This window comes from Fistularia commersonii, chromosome 9 (genome assembly GCF_037954325.1).
Source record: "Fistularia commersonii isolate RoL2024-O1a breed Wild chromosome 9, RoL_Fcom_v1.0, whole genome shotgun sequence".
Taxonomy (NCBI): domain Eukaryota; kingdom Metazoa; phylum Chordata; class Actinopteri; order Syngnathiformes; family Fistulariidae; genus Fistularia; species Fistularia commersonii.
Genome location: NC_141292.1, coordinates 17,798,028 through 17,815,706, shown reverse-complemented (window position 1 = coordinate 17,815,706; position 17,679 = coordinate 17,798,028). Strand labels below are relative to the sequence as shown.

The 17,679-nt window shown below is 50.0% G+C and overlaps 2 protein-coding genes across 2 annotated transcripts; both read left to right on the top strand.

The window, feature by feature from the left end:
* Nucleotides 1-620: 620 nt before the first annotated feature.
* Nucleotides 621-6,482, top strand: wdr36 (WD repeat domain 36). Its single transcript, XM_086152881.1, has 22 exons — nt 621-866; nt 2,139-2,166; nt 2,247-2,347; nt 2,431-2,548; nt 2,623-2,755; nt 2,841-2,895; nt 2,980-3,112; nt 3,186-3,361; nt 3,447-3,567; nt 3,670-3,735; nt 3,891-3,980; nt 4,085-4,227; nt 4,311-4,428; nt 4,500-4,665; nt 4,789-4,897; nt 4,975-5,054; nt 5,129-5,236; nt 5,311-5,542; nt 5,677-5,796; nt 5,880-5,961; nt 6,040-6,227; nt 6,295-6,482. Exons 1-22 carry the CDS (start codon nt 720-722, stop codon nt 6,442-6,444), a joined length of 2,664 nt encoding a protein of 887 aa, XP_086009007.1. The 5' UTR covers nt 621-719; the 3' UTR covers nt 6,445-6,482.
* An 821-nt stretch (nt 6,483-7,303) lies between these two features.
* On the top strand, nt 7,304-17,534 carry man2a1 (mannosidase, alpha, class 2A, member 1). Its single transcript, XM_086152880.1, has 24 exons — nt 7,304-7,437; nt 8,977-9,111; nt 9,188-9,412; nt 9,487-9,631; nt 9,712-9,799; nt 9,876-9,959; nt 11,254-11,381; nt 11,455-11,628; nt 11,701-11,887; nt 12,008-12,185; nt 12,243-12,439; nt 12,516-12,713; nt 13,270-13,384; nt 13,459-13,526; nt 13,622-13,790; nt 13,857-14,087; nt 14,175-14,303; nt 14,381-14,495; nt 14,680-14,813; nt 14,908-15,049; nt 15,257-15,390; nt 15,483-15,680; nt 16,235-16,345; nt 16,431-17,534. Exons 2-24 carry the CDS (start codon nt 8,986-8,988, stop codon nt 16,584-16,586), a joined length of 3,432 nt encoding a protein of 1,143 aa, XP_086009006.1. The 5' UTR covers nt 7,304-7,437; nt 8,977-8,985; the 3' UTR covers nt 16,587-17,534.
* Nucleotides 17,535-17,679: the final 145 nt, after the last annotated feature.

The following is a 17,679-nucleotide window of genomic DNA, read 5'->3' as shown; positions in this document are numbered from 1 at the left end:
CATACTTGGTGCTTCTTTTTTATCTTGCAGGCTTTTGAGGAAAACAAAAAGAATTCAACTTTAAAGTGTAAGGGAAAAAATGGACAGAAAGGTGTTTATAATTTATTATAAAATCTTCAATTTGATATGTATTTAATTTGCTCTTTATTCGGGCAGTAGCTTATTTTATTTTGTCCTTTTTTAAAAACTAACTTATACAACATTAACAAATCAGAATCAGAAAAACCTGGCTTAATCTAAAAAGAAATTGCAAACATCTAGACTTCAAAAGAGAATATAAAGGGATCTTGTTTTCAAATAAAATCGTATAATTGCAAAATTAACAAGAAGACTAGGATAGAGAGGGAAACGTGCAATTTAAGAGACTGATCAGATAAATTGAATTAAGTTTAATGAATATAAGGGAATATAATGAAAATTAATATTCAAAAGTAAAAAGAAAAGTTTTCAGTTTTTAATACAAAAAATTATTTTTAAACAAAGTAAAATGGAGGGGGGGGGCATTTTTTCATTACTTCCGGTTCCAGCTGACCCATTTGTTTTCACCCGGAACTTAACTTCGTCCCCGCGGGCGGAACCCTTCGTTTCCGCGTCGTTTGTTTCCAACCGGACAAGACTCGCCGGCGCACCTCCCATGTGTTCGCTGCTCTCCGGTGTGTGTTTGTGCGAGTCGGTACCGGTTCCTTCTCCCGCCGTTATCGCCGTCGTTTCCCGGTTCGATGGCGGCCAGCGGCAGCTCGCTGTTCTCCGGCTTCCGGGTCCTCGGCCTCTACGCCAATCACGTGCCGCACGCGCTGCGGTTCCATCATAAACACCGGGAATTTTACCTGGTGACGGCGGTGGGCGCGCGCTTCCACACGTATAATGTAAGACGCCCTTTTATGCTATTTTATTATTTTATATTAAACGTATTGCGTTCATGACAAAAAAAATGGAAAAAAATCAGTAGAGGAAAAAAATAAGGCTTAAACTCATCCATCTCCAAAACCAGGTGGAAAATTTAATTTCCTGTTGGTTTGTAGTTTTTAACGTCACTTCCGGTTGGTGTGGAGTTGTAGTTTTTAAGGGCCTAATCCTGTCGGTTTGCAGTCTTTAGGACCACTTTCCATTAGTTTGTAGTTTAATGTCCTCGCCTGTTGATTTGTAGTTTTTAGGGCCTATTCCTATCGCTTTGTAGTATTCGGGTACGCTTCTGGTTAGTTTGTAATTTTTCGGGGCCTTTTCCTTTTTGCCATGTAGTTTTTAAGGCCTCCTGCCACTGTTTTTTGGTATTTGAGGTTGCTTTTGTGGTCTTTTCCCTTGCTGTTTGTAGTTTTAAGGCCACTTCCTGTTGGTTTGTAGTTTTTAGGGTCACGTGTTTGGTAGTTGTTATAGTAATAGTTTCTAAGTTCCTGTGCTGTTGGTTTGTAGTTTTTGTAACACTTTCTAAATGGTTTCCCAGCAGTTTGTAGTTTTTAAGGTCTTTTTACCCTGTTTGTAGTTTTTGAGGTCACTTCCTATTACTTTTTGTAGTTTTTAGAGATTTTTCCTTTTGCCATGTAATTTTCAGTACCATTTTCATTCTCTTTTTTTGTATCAGCTTCACGTTGGTTTGTAGTTTTAAGTTCTTTTTTTCCCGCAATGTTTATAGTTTTTTAAGAGATTCAAGACCTTTATAGTTACACAGAGTGTAATGAAATCTGGTAGCCGCTCTCTATTTGTCCCCAGCTGCTTTTAGTTTCTAATGGTACTGCAAGACAATTTGTAGTTTTCAGCGTCTTTTCCTGTTAGCTTGTACTTTTCTAACCCACATCCTCATTGTTTGTAGTCTTAAGCTCTGTTTCAATTGCTGTTTGTAGACCACTCCCAGATCATTTGTAGTTTTATCAGGTCACTTTCTGTTTGTTTTGTACTTTCTACAGTCACTTCCTTTTGGCTTATAGTTTGTAAAGTCACTTCCTGTAGTCATGTGGCTTTTTTAAGGTCTTTTTCTGATGTTTTGTAATGTCACTTCAGGTTGATTTGTAGTTTTAATGTCAATTCCTGTTGGCTCTGGGTTTTTTTTCCCTTTGAAGCCTCAATTCAGGAGCACTTGAAAACTGCCCTTCGCTCTTATTGATCACATTTGATTGATTCGATTGGCTTTGGATTTGTTCCAGGTCAGCCGTCTGGGGATCGTCGCTGTCAGTGAGTATCTCCATACCTTCAAGTTCTCTGATAACACCTCCTCCCCCCCGGTCCCTGATTGCCTTGTCTTGGTTGCCTAGGTAACGGCCTCCCGGACGACATCACATGTTTGGCCGCCGACCGGATGCTGGTGTTCGCCGCGTGTGGACACGTGGTCAGCGCCTTCGCCAGGAACAAGGAGGTGTGCCTCCGACGTGATGACATCACAACCCCATCAGTGAAAGCAGCTCATTAAGCGAATTGCGTGTGTGTGTGTGTGTCCAGGTGGTGCGGCGCTACCTCGGCCACAAACAGGAAGTGCACCTGCTGCTCCCCCTGGGTGACCAGCTGATCTCCGCCGACAGAGGCGGCGACCTCATCGTGTGGGATGTCCAGGAAGGAGGTGGGCGGAGCCTAATTAAGCCCCGCCTTTGCTTCTCACCTGTTGTTTACCGTCTCACCCTCCTCCTCCTCCAGACATCTACCTCCAGATGCAGTTTGACCCCGCGACCTTCGAGCTGTCGGCCATGATGCATCCCAGCACCTACCTGAACAAGGTGCTGCTTGGGAGCTCCCAGGGAGCGCTGCAGCTGTGGAACATCAAGACCAGGTGGGCGCCGCCACGCGCTTGCTAGCGAGTTAGCATGTTAGCATCGCAAAGGTCACAATTGACGCTTCGGTCTCCCCGTCGACAGTAAGCTGCTGTTCACCTTCCCGGGCTGGTCAGCAGGGGTCACTGTTCTGCAGCAGGTCCGTCTCTTGATTATTGATTATCGATTATCAGCCGACTGCCATTTTTCTTTTTTTTTTTTAAACAATGTTTATAACCCGCAGAGCCCGGCAGTGGATGTGATCGGCGTCGGCACGGCGACGGGCCGCATCATCGTCCACAACATCCGGCTGGACGAGACGCTGATGACCTTCAACCAGGACTGGGGCCCAATCAGCTCACTGGCCTTCAGGACAGGTGCGCCCCCATCCCGCCAAACTTTACCGCCATATTTTTTTCTGTGCCGTTGACCCCCACCCTCCGCACCCAGACGGCCCCCCCATCATGGCGTCTGCCAGCCCTCAGGGCCACATGGCTTTCTGGGACCTGGAGCGTCGGCAGCTGGTCACACAGCAGAGGCACGCCCACCGGACAGCTGTCGCCGCGGCGACCTTCCTGCACGGCGAGCCACTGCTGGTCACCAACGGGGCAGACAACGCCATCAAGGTGGGCGCCGTCGTGAAAATACGACGACAACTGTCGTCACGGAGATCAAATTTCACGAAAGTGAAACGTGAGCTGTCCCTCCCAGGTTTGGATATTTGACCAGGAAGGGGGTGGAGCCCGGCTGCTGCGGTGTCGCCAGGGCCACAGTGCCCCGCCGACCACCATCCGTCACCACGGGAACGACGGGAAAAACATCCTCAGCGCTGGTAAATGAACCGCACACACACGGATATGACGCGGTCGCTCGCTACATCTCACCAGCGATCTGATTTTAAATGTGTCAACCTCAACTACGGCGCCACCTACAGGTCAGGATGGCACGCTGCAGTCTTTCTCCACGGTGCACGAGCGCTTCAACAAGAACCTGGGTCACGGTGAGGCCGGCGCCCCCAACCAGACTCTGTTCAAAAAACTGGCAATTTAATCAGAGAGACCGCTTGATCCTCCATGGGAATCTAAAGTGCGTGTGTGTGTGTGCGCGTGCGTGTGTGTGTGTGTGTGCGCGCGTGCGTGTGTGTGTGTGTCTTAGGATCCATCAACAAGAAGAAGGAGCAGAAGAAGAAGAAGGGCTTGTCCTACCAGGAGCTCCGCCTCCCGGCCATCACTACATTTGCCTCCGGTTGGTGTCCCATTCAGAACTCCATAGAGGAAAGAGTCGATTTAAGGTGAGGTGGGCGTGGCCTCCTGTGATGCATCAAATCATCATGTCTCTCTAACTGACAGCCGCCGCCCGCCAGTCGGACTGGGATGGCATCGTTGCGTGTCATCGCGGGCGTCTAGCGACCACTACATGGAACTACGTGCGGTGCACAATGGGCGCGTACCACCTGCAGCCGCCCGGTGTGCAAAGGGACAACGTTGCCACGGTAACAGTGCAGGCAACCAACGAATTGACATAAGTCGCCTCGACCGAAATCATCCAACACACATTTCGTGTTTGTGTTGTCAGGCCGTCGACATCACTTCCTGTGGTAACTTCGCCGTGATTGGCCTGATGTCCGGCCGCATTGATGTCTACAACATGCAGTCTGGCCTCCACCGTGGTTGCTATGGCGACAATGACAGAGGTGAGACGAGGCAGACGCAAATGATGAGGCGATTCGGGTCATTTGTGCTCATCGCGTAACTCCTCTTCCAGCGCACAGTGGTGCCGTGCGAGGCGTTGCCACGGATACGCTGAACCAGCTGACCCTCAGCGCAGGATCCGATTCGCTTCTCAAGTTCTGGCGCTTCAAGAGCCGCAAACAGGAAATGCAGCTAACGCTACAGTCCCCCCCAGCGAGGATGACGCTGCACAGAGAGAGGTAGCTAATGGCTAGCGTGATGGGACAGAGCGAGGGGTAGCCCATTATTAGCATGATGCTAATTCGCGATCCTCCCGTCAATGCAAATAGATGTACTACTAACTGTTTCTTGTTATGCATTAGTGGGATGCTAGCATTAGCGCTAGACGACTTCACCCTGGTGGTCGTCGACATTGAAACCAAGCGGGTCGTCAGGAGGTTCGCGGGTCACCACGGCAACATCAATGACATGGTGAGCGGAGGTATGCTAACAATTACATGGCGCACTGAACCGTCTGCTATCGTGCTAACATGAGCTGCTCATCTCAGACCTTCAGTCCGGATGGCCGGTGGCTTGTTACCGCGGCGATGGACTGCACCATCCGCACGTGGGACCTCCCTTCCGGAAGGTGAGCATGGAACAGTCCCGTCTCCAGAGTTCCAGAAATCTCTCCTCTCACCTTCCGTTTCTCTCCTCGCTCAGCCTGGTTGACTGTTTCCTGGTCACCATGGCACCCGTCGCCGTCTCCATGTCCCCGACAGGAGACTTCCTGGCAACGGCCCACGTGGACAGCCTGGGCGTGTATTTGTGGTGAGAACCAATCCATCTTGCAGGAAATGGCGTCACCAGACAACAGCCAATCACAGCGCAATTCTCCTCCCCAGGACCAATAAGAGCCTGTGCGGGCCGGTGGGGCTCCGCCCTCTCCCTGCCGACTACCAACCATCCGAGGAGGCGTTGCCGGGGGTGACGGCCGAGGAGGGGGGACAGGAAGAGAACTTGGCGGAGGTCGATGAGTCCTACAAATCGGCGGAGCAGTTGGGGGTGGAGCTTGTGACTCTGTCCCTTTTACCAGAGTCCAGGTGGAAGAGTCTGCTGCACCTGGACACCATCAAGGTGAGGAGGACGCTAGGTAGCATAATTAGCATCGCTAGCACGGCTAACATGGTGACATTCGGTTATGAATTATTACGAATGCTAGTATCGTGAGCATGATATGACGGGGAACCTTGGTGCGTTTGTCATTTCAGAGGAGGAACAAGCCAGTGGCGCCGCCGGTCGCCACGGCAGCGGCGCCATTCTTCCTGCCCACCGTACCCGGCCTCACACCGCAGTTTGTGGTTCCCACGGCGGCTGGACAAGAAGCACAGGTAGCGGAAACTTCTCAGTTGTCCATTTGAGCGCATGACAGGCAATCAATGTTGAATACGTTGTGTGTGTGTGTGTGTTCCAGTCCAAGCTGCTGAGCGGGGCCATGCTGTCCGAGAGGTCAGAGTTCACATCCGCCCTGGAAGCTTCTCTCGACTCTTCGTTGTGTAAGTCCAAAACCCAACATGGAAAAGCTGGAAGTGCATGACCTTTGACCTGTCTTGAATAGTGTGTGTGTGTTTCAGTCGAGCGGCCGCTGCAGCTCTTGAAGGAGCGCGGCCCGTCCTCCGTCTCCGTGGAGATCGCCAGCTTGACACCAGAGGGGGGCGGAGCCAGTCACCTCCTGCTGGCCTTCATACGGATGATTGAAAGCATGCTCGCCAGTGGGCGGGACTTTGACCTGGCCCACGCCTACCTGGCTCTCTTCCTCAAGGTCAGTACCGGGAGCTTCGGCGATGAATGACCTTTAAGTTATAGTTAATTTCTTTTTTTTTTTGCAGCTCCACCTTCGTGTCCTGTCGCAAGACTCTGTTGCCATGGACGCGCTGGTTGGACTCTCCACTCGACTGGAGGCCAGCTGGCAGAAGCTTCGAGGGTCTTTTGACCAATCGCTGTGTTTGCTGTCGTACGCAAAGAGCGCCCTGCTTTGAACGCCCTCATGTTTATTATATTAAAAGCTGTTTTTTTTCCCCTCGACTTTTATTCATAGTGTATATATATATATATATATATATATATATATATATAAAAATAGTGTCTCTATATGACAGGTGTCGTTCACTCATCTGAGCAGTTTGTGGTCTCTTATAAACCTGCATGTTTTTTGGACTTTGGGAACCCCATGCAGACACGAGGACATCATTGAAAGGTCACAGAAAGGTCCAACCAGGGATCTCGCTTTGGGGTTGAAGCACTAACCACTGTGCCACCTATTTTGTTATTAATATTATCAGAAGTGCTACTCATAAACTTGTTCCATATTTTGGACACTGCCTGTGATTCGTCAGAAACTTTGGTCAGTAAACACACCCTGTGTTAATCAAATAATTTGACCCAATCTTCGATCAATTTGGTTTAAACATTAATGTTTGGTTGTTTTTTTTTCCCTGCCAGGGTGCAAAGATCACTGGGGTCACTTGGAAATATACAAGTAAATAACTTCAAAATAAAGTAAAAGATAAATATTTAATTAAATCATTCCTCTGTAAGCAGAAGAATGTAAAACGTAGATGTTATTCAAAATGTTTTGAAGTCGACATCCTGGGTCAATGACCCAGCGTCCGGGACAGAGGGGCGCCTTTTGTTTTTACACGGGAGGTACTTCCGGCTGGGCCGGAAGTGCTGTCTCTGCAATGCTGCGTCAGCTCAACTCAACCGGAAGCAAAACAAACAGACTGCGCAGGCGCGGTGAGCGGCCGGACGCCGCCGAAAGTCTTCTCCGGTCTCAGACGACGAAGAAACGCCTGTTGTATGTTTTAGTTTTATGTTCCTCTGTGTTTTTGTTACGCCGTTAGCGCTCCCAGTGGCTTTACTCGCCAACGCGGAAGTGTACGTGCCCGCGGCAGGTGCGCGCACGGGTGGTCGCCCGGCTGCGGAGTCCGATGAATTCTCCTTCCGCCACCGTGTGACGCTGAGAGCCGCAGGTGGGTGTGTCGCGAAGTATTTTTTTTAGAAAATATTTTGTATTTGTTGTCTTATATACGAAACGGGATATAAGAAGTATAATTTTAAATGTGTGTTAAAAATTAAACGAACCAAATAACCGAAACTAGTTTTGTGATTGGAGTCACGTGATCGTAACTCCAAACGGTGGAACTGATGATTTGGAAAAAAATAAATCGAAAATAAAACTGACATGGATATATTCTTAAATTATTTCGATTTTTGTCTTGCTAGTTGCCCAACTCCCGCCCCCTGTAACCGACTCAAGGTTCTAGGAACCACGTTTATCTTGTAGTAAACATTGTAGTAAACATTTCCACCACTAGTCCGGTGGAAATGTTTATTGATTATTTAGCTTGTTTATTTTTTTTTCAAGTGGGAACAAATGTCAGTAAAACGAAAATTAACATCAAGAAACTTAACAAATATTTAAAAACGACTAGACACCTGGATGAAAATGCTCACTTAAGGCGTCTCTTCAATGATACATTATCTCCCGCCATTTTCAAGATGCTAATGTGTTTTCAAAGTTGCTAACATGAAGCTTGCTAGCGTGAAGTTGTTAAGGTGTACCTCATATCTTGTAAATATAAGTACATAGGTTTTAGGATGTTGCTCTTTTTCTCTTTTAGTTTGTAGTTATGAGCATGTAATTGTTTACCCAGAGTTGTTAAACTGCTAGTGGTAGCATATAGCTTTTTTGTGTATAAATGCTATGACTTCCTACTGTTAGTGTGTTGTTGAAGCTGTTAATAATGTAGCATGTAAGGTTGTAGATGTTAACATGTAGCTTGTATTTTGTATTTATAATTAAATAGGTTTTTGCATGTTGGTCACATTGTCTCTTCATTGTTAGTTCTTGATTGCTCTGTGGCAGATAGTAAGTGTTTCCCCTTGTCTTGATTAGTGCTGCTATTAACAAGTAGTTTGTTAACTTGAACAGGTTAATGTTAGTGTGAAGAGGTCATCATGCTGCTTATCAGGTACTTGGTCGTATCTTATTACTAATCTTGAATAGGTTTAAACATTTTGCTGTCACTGTGTCGCTCTTAATTTGCAGTTAGCGTGCAGTTGTCGTTATTGGCTTACAGCTGTTATTTAGCTGCTGTTAACATGTAGCATACTAGCCTATAGTGTTGGCGTAAAGCTGTCTTTATTGTCCTCTCCATCAGCATGCAGGCGATACTCTACTGCTAAAGTATGCAAGGACTTGTTTTAGCCTGTAGTCATTTTGAGTTGCTGTATAAATTAGTGTTTACAGATTGTAGCTAGCTACCTTTAGCATTTTTAACTATAAACATGTAGTTGTTGGCTCACAGGTGTCAGCTTATTTATGTTGATATTTAGCTTGTTTCTGTCGTTAACCTAGTTTAGCTTGAAGCTGTAAGCTTTGGGTTTGTTTACCTGTTGTGGTTTGCGGTAGTACATAGCTTTTGGCATTCATCAATAGGGTCGATTCTGGAAATTCGCCAGCTACCAGATATTGGCATTTAAGCAAGAAACGATCAATAACTGTTCAGGTGGCAGTGATGAAGAGGAGGCGGATTACGTTGGTGCTGGTGGGCGGAGTCCTCTGCGTGGTCTTGATGTCAATTTACCGCATGCTGGAGATGAGGCAGGTGGCGGAGCTTTCGACCCATGGAGCAAATGTTGACGTGAGTCGGAGAATCAGACGTTTTCGTTAGGTCTAAAGACTGAACGCGGAGTTAATCATCTGGTTCCTTTGGTTAGGACTTGTACGTGCTTCAGCAGAAGATTGACAGGTTGGAGCATCTCCTAAGCGACAACACCCGGCTGGTCGGCGCACTTCAGGAGTCCCTCCTCGAGCAGAAAGCGTCATGGGAGAGGGCAAGGCAGCCAGCCAGTGCCACGATGGATCCTGGCCATCTCCACGCGGACTCGCTGCCCGGCTGCCGATCTGCCAAAGAGGCAAAAGGCGGTGCGGACGATGTTCAGGTTAGCTTACCTTGCTTGATGTCTTGGTGCGCAATACTGCCCCGTTCCTGTATCAACACTCCTTTCCGTCACAGCTGCTGGATGTTTATGAACTGCTCCCCTTCGACAACCCCAACGGCGGTGCCTGGAAACAGGGCTTCGAGATCAGCTACCAAGGCAACGAGTGGGATGAGCAGCCGCTGGAGGTCTTTCTTGTCCCTCATTCTCACAACGACCCCGGTGAGGGACCGAGTTCTTGCCAAGTTTCACCCAACACTCCACGTCACGGTGACAGGGTGATTTGTGTCCTCGGGTTCCAGGATGGCTGAAGACCTTCCAGGGCTACTACCAGGACCAGACCAGGCACATCCTGGACAACATGCTGCTCAAGCTGGGCAAAGACGCCAGGTTTGTTCACGCTCCGCTCTTTGTAGGCCTGCCTCTTTGAAAGCAGCCTGTTGATGGTGTCCCTTGCCTCTACCAGGAGGAAAATGATCTGGGCCGAAATCAGCTACTTCTCCACCTGGTGGAATGACATCAACCCCCAGCAGAGAGAAGCTGTGAAACGGTAACTTCTGGCGACTTCCTGTCCCCTTATGGATGCATTTTATTTGGGAGCAGCACCAAATCGAGACACCCCATAGTCGTATAAGATAAGATAAGAACAACTTTATTAATCCCGAAGGAAATTGTTGTGCCAGAGTTACAGCAAATATAACAGTAATAAATATTAAAAAGAAAAGGCAGAATTAGAAATAAAATAAACTATAAACTATAAAGTGTCTCCGTGAAACTATAAAGTGTCTTAGTAAACAAGTGAGGTAAGGAGTGCACAATCGTATGATAAAAGGAAAAATTGTAGTGGAGCTGTTCTGAAATGAAATATTGCACAGTTCTGAATATTGCACAGTGAAATGAAATATTGCACCGTTTGTTTTTTTTTTTTTTTAGGTTAAAGATAGGTTTTTATGGTTGCCGGCGGCTGAATGGAGAGGATGTCTCCATATGACCCTGTCATTGACGGGCGACTGGTCCAGTTTAAGCCCCTTCTTCAAATTCTTTTTGTTTGGATGGAGGCAGGTTATTGGCTGTTGGTTTGTTAAAGGCAGCTGATTGGGTGAGAGTAAGTTAGGAGCAGGTGTGGTTTGGATGGAGGCAGGTGATTGGTTATGATAACCTCTTAAAGCAGGGGTGTCAAACTCAAATTCACAGAGGGCCAAAATTCAAAAAAAGAACATTGTCGAGGGCCAGACCAATTTTTTAAATTAATTTATTTATGTTTTTATTATCTTTAAGATACAGGAAACTACTGTATTAACCATCCTAATATATTACAATTGAATTTTTGCTTAAATGCTGAAACCAGAACAGGTTTAAGAAAATAATAGAAACAAAGACTGCTACTGGACTGGTATAATACTGGTGAAATAATAATCATAATTAAATAATAAAAAATTAAAAACGGCCGCATAAAATGCCGACACTTCGAGCCCCGAGTATCGCCAATGCCGCGGCATTTTCGGCAATCAAAACAGTTCCGGCACTCGTAGAAAAATGCTGCCGCAATTGCGGGACGATTGCCACGCATCGAGCCTGCTCCATTTCCCTTCCGTTCGTGTTTTTAAGACACGAACGAAAAGCGTTGACGGCAGCGCCCCCTCAATGTTTAGCACCTTTCACGCTACGTGCGCTGTATAACGGGCCGGCGGGCCAGATGTAATACATATTTGAAATCATCTCACGGGCTAAATATAATTGTAATGCGGGCCCGAGTTTGACATGTCTGTCTTAAAGGAACAGAAGATGATTAAAACGTGCCAATTAATCGGACCACTGCGTTTCCCTGCGCTGTGATTTGCCAGGCTGCTGGAGGCGGGGCAGCTGGAGCTGGTGACGGGTGGCTGGGTGATGGCGGACGAAGCTAACTCGCATTACTTCGCCCTGCTGGACCAGTTGATGGAGGGTCACCAGTGGATGCAGCGTCACCTCGGTTCGCCTCTTTCCCCAGTTCTCTCGAATGAATCTCGTTAAGTCCTTGTTTAACCAGCCGCGTTCGCCCGCAGGCGTGAGACCGAGCAGCGGCTGGGCCATCGACCCCTTCGGCCACTCCCCCTCCATGACGTACCTGCTGAAGGGAGCGGGGCTTCACCACATGGTCATCCAGCGTGTCCACTACGCCGTCAAGAAGCACTTCGCCCGGCAAAAGACGCTGGAGTTTCTATGGCGACAGAGCTGGGGTGCGCGGCGCCCGGTGCGGACCAATCAAACGTGACAGCGGCCGGAATTAAACGACCTCTCGCTCTTTGTAGAGTCCGCCCCCGACGGCGACATCTTGTGTCACATGATGCCGTTCTACAGTTACGACGTTCCCCATACCTGCGGCCCAAACCCGGCCGTCTGCTGCCAGTTCGACTTCCAGCGACTGCCAGGGCGCCACATCGTGTGCCCTTGGAAGACCCCGCCGCAGCCAATCACGGAGCAGAACGTCGCAGAGCGGTGAGGGGGGGGGGGGGCGTGTCTAATCACACGTGACCTTTTATCGCGGAAGGGACGCCCTCACTCCGTTTCAGGGTTCAATGTCGGCGGGAATCTGATGACGCCTCCATCCCTTCCCAGAGCTCTCCTCCTATTGGACCAGTACCGCCAGAAGTCCCGCCTCTTCCGCACGCCCGTGCTGCTGGTCCCGCTCGGTGACGACTTCCGCTTCACCGAAGCGAGCGAGTGGGACGTTCAGTTCGGGAACTACCAGAAGCTCTTCGACTACTTCAACGCGCACCCAGAGCTGCACGTCCGGGTAAGGCGTTTTGGTGATAAGTCCGAAGGAGGCCGGGCTTGATCCGTGTGTCCGCAGGCCCGCTTCGGGACGCTGGCCGACTACTTCTCCGCCCTGCAACGCCGCTTGGAACCGTCGGCGGCAGCAGCGTCGCTGCCCGTGCTGAGTGGCGACTTCTTCACGTACGCCGACCGCGACGACCACTACTGGAGCGGCTACTTCACCTCCAGGCCCTTCTACAAGCGCCTGGACCGGACGCTTGAAGCCACGCTCAGGTGGGATGCGGTTTTGGCGCTTTCCTTGTCGCTATAGTAAACAAAGCCCAACAAAGAGTGGCCGTCTCCTCGGCAGGGCGGCGGAGATCCTCTTCAGCCTCGCGCTGGCCGACATGCGTCGTTTCCACGGCGGCGGTCGCCTGGCGCCCGGCTTCCCGGCGCAGGAGCACTACAAGCGGTTGAGCGACGGGAGGCGGAGTCTAGCGCTGTTCCAGCACCATGACGCAATCACCGGCACTGCCCGCAACCCCGTGGTGGTCGACTACGGCGAAAGGTGGCTACTTCGTCTCTAGCATCTTAGCGTGTTAGCTGTCATAGGACAAACTATCCCGTGGTATTGCTGAAGGAACGTCTGCACAGTTTAGAGAGACCTTAGGAACCTTAAATTTTGATTAAAGAACCGTGATGAGTTTGTAGTTCATCTGTTAAGAAAGAAGAATTTGGATAATGTTGGGAGAGCCTTTGCAGGACATTCACATCTAATCGTTCTGAAGCCATTGGAGAGCATTTAGCAATTCAAGAACCTGTTAGCATGTATCACTAGGGTTAGCATGTCTTCTGTTTCTATCCCCCCCTCCACCATGCTCACTGTCGAAGGATGGCGTCGCCCCTGGCAACACGAACAGGTACCGCTACCCTGGTTAGCTTGCGTGTCTCTTAGTGCTAGCTTCCCATCCTACCCACTCACAGAGCATTAGCATGTTAGCACTGAAGCCATCATCCCCCCCCCCTCTAACAGATCCTGCCCCATGTCCAATCACGTTTAGCGGTTTTAAACGAATTTTTGTTTCAATTTTTTTTTTTGATGGAAGAGTGCATTTGCCCTGCAGGTTGTTCAGCTCCATCTTGAAGCTCCACAAGGTGATGCAGAGCTCCGCTCACTGGCTCCTTCTGCTGGACAAGAGCCACTACCAGCCCCGCCAGCCCGAGGACTTCCTGCAAATGGTGACCTCATCTGGCCATTTATTCACGCTGCGCGCCGGCGACCCTTAACTGCCTTGTGACCTCGCCCGTTACAGGACGACGTCATGGCAGCACAGGACGCACTCCCGCGGAAGACATTGCTCGTTCTCGGCGAAAAGCCCAGGTAGGCGGCTGCGGCTACGTTATAGCTCACGCTAAAGCTAGCTTCTTTAAGCACATCGAAGATATCGGCGCCGGAATTGATCGATTGTGCTCCAGGACTTTGATCGTCTATAACCCCACGGAGCAGCGCCGCACCACGGTGGTCAGCGTCCACGTGGACACGCCCGACGCGTGGGTGGCGGACGCCAAGACGGGCCGACCCACGGCGGCGCAGATCTCGGCGGTGTGGACGGAACCGAGCCGGGCGTCGACGACGGCTTTCGAGGTGGGTCATTAAATCAACGTTTGAACCAATGAGCGCATGACACGACTCCCCCTCCTCCTGTTCCAGCTCTCCTTCCAGGCAGAGCTCCCGCCGCTGGCGCTCGTCGTTTACCTTGTGTCGCCGGCGCCGCCCGGCTCCACCCCCAGGGCGAGCTACGTGATGTATCGTAACGGCGATCTGCCGGAACCGCACGCAGAGCACTTCCAGGTGTCCCGGACGGCGAGGGCCGACAGCGCGCTGTCGCTCGGCAATCGGCACCTCACGATATGGAGCTCCGCCGAAGATGGCCTACTGCAGGTTGAGATTTTCGCGATACGAGCGTGAAGGCAAAATAACGGAGGAGGAGTAACAGATTTTACGAAATAATACTTCCTGTCCTGGCAGCGAATGCGCCTGCGCTCCGGTCTGACCCAGCAGCTCCGCGTCCAGTTCCTGTGGTACGGGACCCGAAGCGAGCGGGGCCGGGACCGTAGCGGCGCCTACCTCTTCCTGCCAGGGGACGAGGGTGCGCAGGTGAGACCTGAACCGAGACCCGAACCTCCCCCGGCCCCCCGCCGAACCCCATTAATGCTCTGCCACGACCCCAACAGGCGTACACCTCCACGACTTCCCCACTCATCCGCGTCTCCAAAGGGCCGCTCTTCTCTGACATCACTTCCTGTTTTCAGCACGTGACCCACAGGGTCCGGCTCTACCACCTGGATGGTAACCCTCCGACCCCCTCCTCTCCTCCGATTGGCTCCCCCGCAGGGTCACATAAGTCATTGACGCTTTACGTTAAGAGGCTATCGCGCCAGGGGGCGGAGCCACTTTTTTTTTTTTTTTTTTTTTTTTTTTTTCCCCGCGTTTGTTTTAAATTTCAAAAATAAATCCAAGCTGTGTGTGTCAGGGCCTGCCGGAAGGTCGCTAGAGATCTCCAACCACGTGGACATCGCGTCAGAGGTCAACCGCGAGTTGGTGATGAGACTGGTCAGTGACATCACCAGCGGCAGCCACTTCTACACTGACCTGAACGGCTTCCAGGTGTGTGTGTGTGTGTGTGTGTGTGAGAGAGACCACATCCGGTTGACCAATGAGAAGCTTGAATGTGTGACTTGTGTTGACGTCCGCCATGCAGATGCAGCAGCGGCGGACGCTGGACAAGCTCCCCCTGCAGGCCAACTTCTACCCCATGACGTCGGCGGCCTTCCTGCAGGACGGCGCCTCCCGCCTGACACTGCTGGCGGCTCAGAGCCAAGGCGCCGCTTCGTTGCGAGCAGGTACACCGCCACTTCTTGTCTCACTCGCTGTTTTCAGCCAATCACGCGCCTCCATCTAACTCTCACCCAATCACCTTCTTTCACACCCGCTCTTTCCCTTCATCCACAAATCTCCGAGAAGTGTCCAGGTTACTCATTCATCCGTCCTCGGTCTCGTCTTTCACGATACGGTCAAAGTTGACCCTCGACCTTTGACCCCCCCTGCAGGGGAGCTGGAGGTGGTGCTGGATCGCCGGCTGCAGCAGGACGACAACCGCGGTCTCGGGCAGGGCGTCACCGACAACAAGCTGACGGCCAGCCTCTTCCATCTGCTGCTGGAGGACCGGAGGGGCGGGGCCAGGGTGAGGAGGGGCGGGGCCACAGGCTGTCAATCAATATGTCTGACAGCATTGGATTTGTCAGGCCTGTTTCATCTTCCTTTCTTTTGGGATAGGAGGGGGTTGGAACCTCTGTGGGACACCTCTCTCTGCTCGGCCACCTGGCCTCGCTCTCCCTCTGCCACCTGCCAATCACCATGGTCGCCCCGGGCAACTTCCAGCCGCCGACGCTGCACCCCTTCCTGCCGCTCAGCTCCTCGCTGCCATGCGATGTCCACCTGCTGAACTTGAAGACCCTGGACGACACGGCGCAGGTGGGACGCCTGACTAACGTCTGAACCCACCTGGTTTTACCTGACCCCTAAGTAACTCAACATGACACAACCAGGCCTTACCTGACCCACAACTTACCGCTACCCGACCCTACTTGATGATATCGGACGCTACCAGACCATTAGCCTGACCCTACACGACCTATACCTTACCCTACCTGATGGTACCTGAACAACACCTGACCCAAACTAGTGTTACCTGATGCTAACCAGACCCTACCTGACGGTACCTGACTATCTAACAGTAACTGAACAACACGCTAACTTACAGAACCTGACCCGATCTGACGGTACCTGACCCTACTTGACCTCACATGACAGTACCTGAGCAACAGATGATTAAGCCACGAGCCATTTAATTGATGGCGTTCTGCATTGTAATCGTTTAATTTGTTTTTGGTTTTACCAGTTTGTCTCTCATTATTTTTATTTATTGTTTTTTTTTATTCTCTCTTTTAAAATGTGTAAAATTTGACGCCTCAAATGAAATATTATTATTATTATTATTATTGAGAATCCCCTTCCTGTCCCTCCAGGCGATGGAAAGCCCCTCACAGGAAGTGGCGCTGCTCCTCCACAGGAAGGGCTTCGACTGTAGCTCCGCCCCCAGCGTGCAGCTGCAGTGCACGTGGAGTGAGCACGAAGAGGCAAGGAACCCCGTCAAACACATTTATTTTGACGTCTCCCTGTTTATTGTTTGTAACCTGTGTGTGTGTGTGTGTGTGTGTATAGGTCAATGTGGGCGAGCTCTTCTCACCCCTTCAGTTCCGCTCCATTCGCCCGTCAGGTCTCACCCTGCTGCCCGAAGACGACAGCGAGGAAGCGGTAGACAAGATTATCGTCCTGCGTCCGATGGAGATCAAGGCATTCCGCGTCGTGATCGACTGAACGGCGGCGGCAAGGGGTCGGCCAATCAGAGCACGGCGTGCTAGAAGGTCAAAGGTCAGACTGATCAAACTAGAGTCAGTTCTAGGCCTCCTCAAGAGTTCCCTCGTGACCTGGAGCCTCTTGGCGGTCCTTAAGTTGCCCCGGTGTCCTTCGAGGCTCTCTGGGGATCTTGGAGAATCTTCCAGGCACCCTAGTGGGGCCGCCAGGCCTTATTTCAAACGCAGGAACCCTCCCGGCTCCATTCGGATGTTCAGGCATCCTTCTCATCCTGATTCGTCCCAGGACGGCACTTCTCTTTCACCCTGTCCTGAATTCAAGATCATCATCATCAAGGCCAATTTTATTTAATTTTTTTTTTTTATAATTTTTCAAGGAATTTGCACTATTATTGTTCGCTGTCAAAAAAAACCAAAGACTATATATTTATAAATATATATAGGAAAATCAGTTACTGTTATATTTGTCGGCGCGTCGTTTGGACGTCGTGACCGCGACCAGAATAAATCCTGCGGCGGGCAGAAAAAAAGAAAAACAAGGGTTGCCGCGGCAACGAAAAGGGACGATGATGACTGAATGTTTCCACTGCGACTGTCAATCACTGTCTTATTTTGAAATCTTGTGGCTGCTCTTCCTGTGATTTTTTTTTTTTTTTTTTTTAAACTGAATGTGAATGAAGGGCTGAAATGGTAAATGGTGGGTGAAGCGAAGACCCGATCGGGTATTGATTGATCAAATGGCTCCGCACCCCCACCCCCCGCTCTGAACGTCTCTGCCAAAGTGCTTAAGTTTCCTGCTTTTTACTGTGAAAGGACGTCCGGCGTCTGACTCGGCCCTGCTGGACACCCCCGTGAAAGATAACTGATCTGTAAATATTTCTAATCAGATGTATTTTTGTGAGGGGTGTTTTTTAATATGGGGAAAAAATAAATTATTTCGTTTTGATTCACATTCCCGAGGAGGACGTGCTTTTACTTTGGAAGAAAATATTCCTATATTATAACAAGAATCAAACCACAAATGGTCCAATTTAGAGGGATACCGGCCTCATTATTTCACTTTTGTAAAATGTTATAAAGCTGAAAAAATAAGCGGT

Bases quoted from the DNA above. Each gene is read 5' to 3' on its own strand.
- wdr36 (XM_086152881.1), top strand. From the start codon at position 720: ATGGCGGCCAGCGGCAGCTCGCTGTTCTCCGGCTTCCGGGTCCTCGGC. The intron at 867-2,138 runs GTAAGACGCCCT...GATTTGTTCCAG, and splicing joins CGCGCTTCCACACGTATAAT to GTCAGCCGTCTGGGGATCGT. The intron at 4,429-4,499 runs GTGAGACGAGGC...CTCCTCTTCCAG, and splicing joins CTATGGCGACAATGACAGAG to CGCACAGTGGTGCCGTGCGA.
- man2a1 (XM_086152880.1), top strand. From the start codon at position 8,986: ATGAAGAGGAGGCGGATTACGTTGGTGCTGGTGGGCGGAGTCCTCTGC. The intron at 11,382-11,454 runs GTTCGCCTCTTT...GTTCGCCCGCAG, and splicing joins GTGGATGCAGCGTCACCTCG to GCGTGAGACCGAGCAGCGGC. The intron at 12,714-13,269 runs GTGGCTACTTCG...TTTGCCCTGCAG, and splicing joins GTGGTCGACTACGGCGAAAG to GTTGTTCAGCTCCATCTTGA.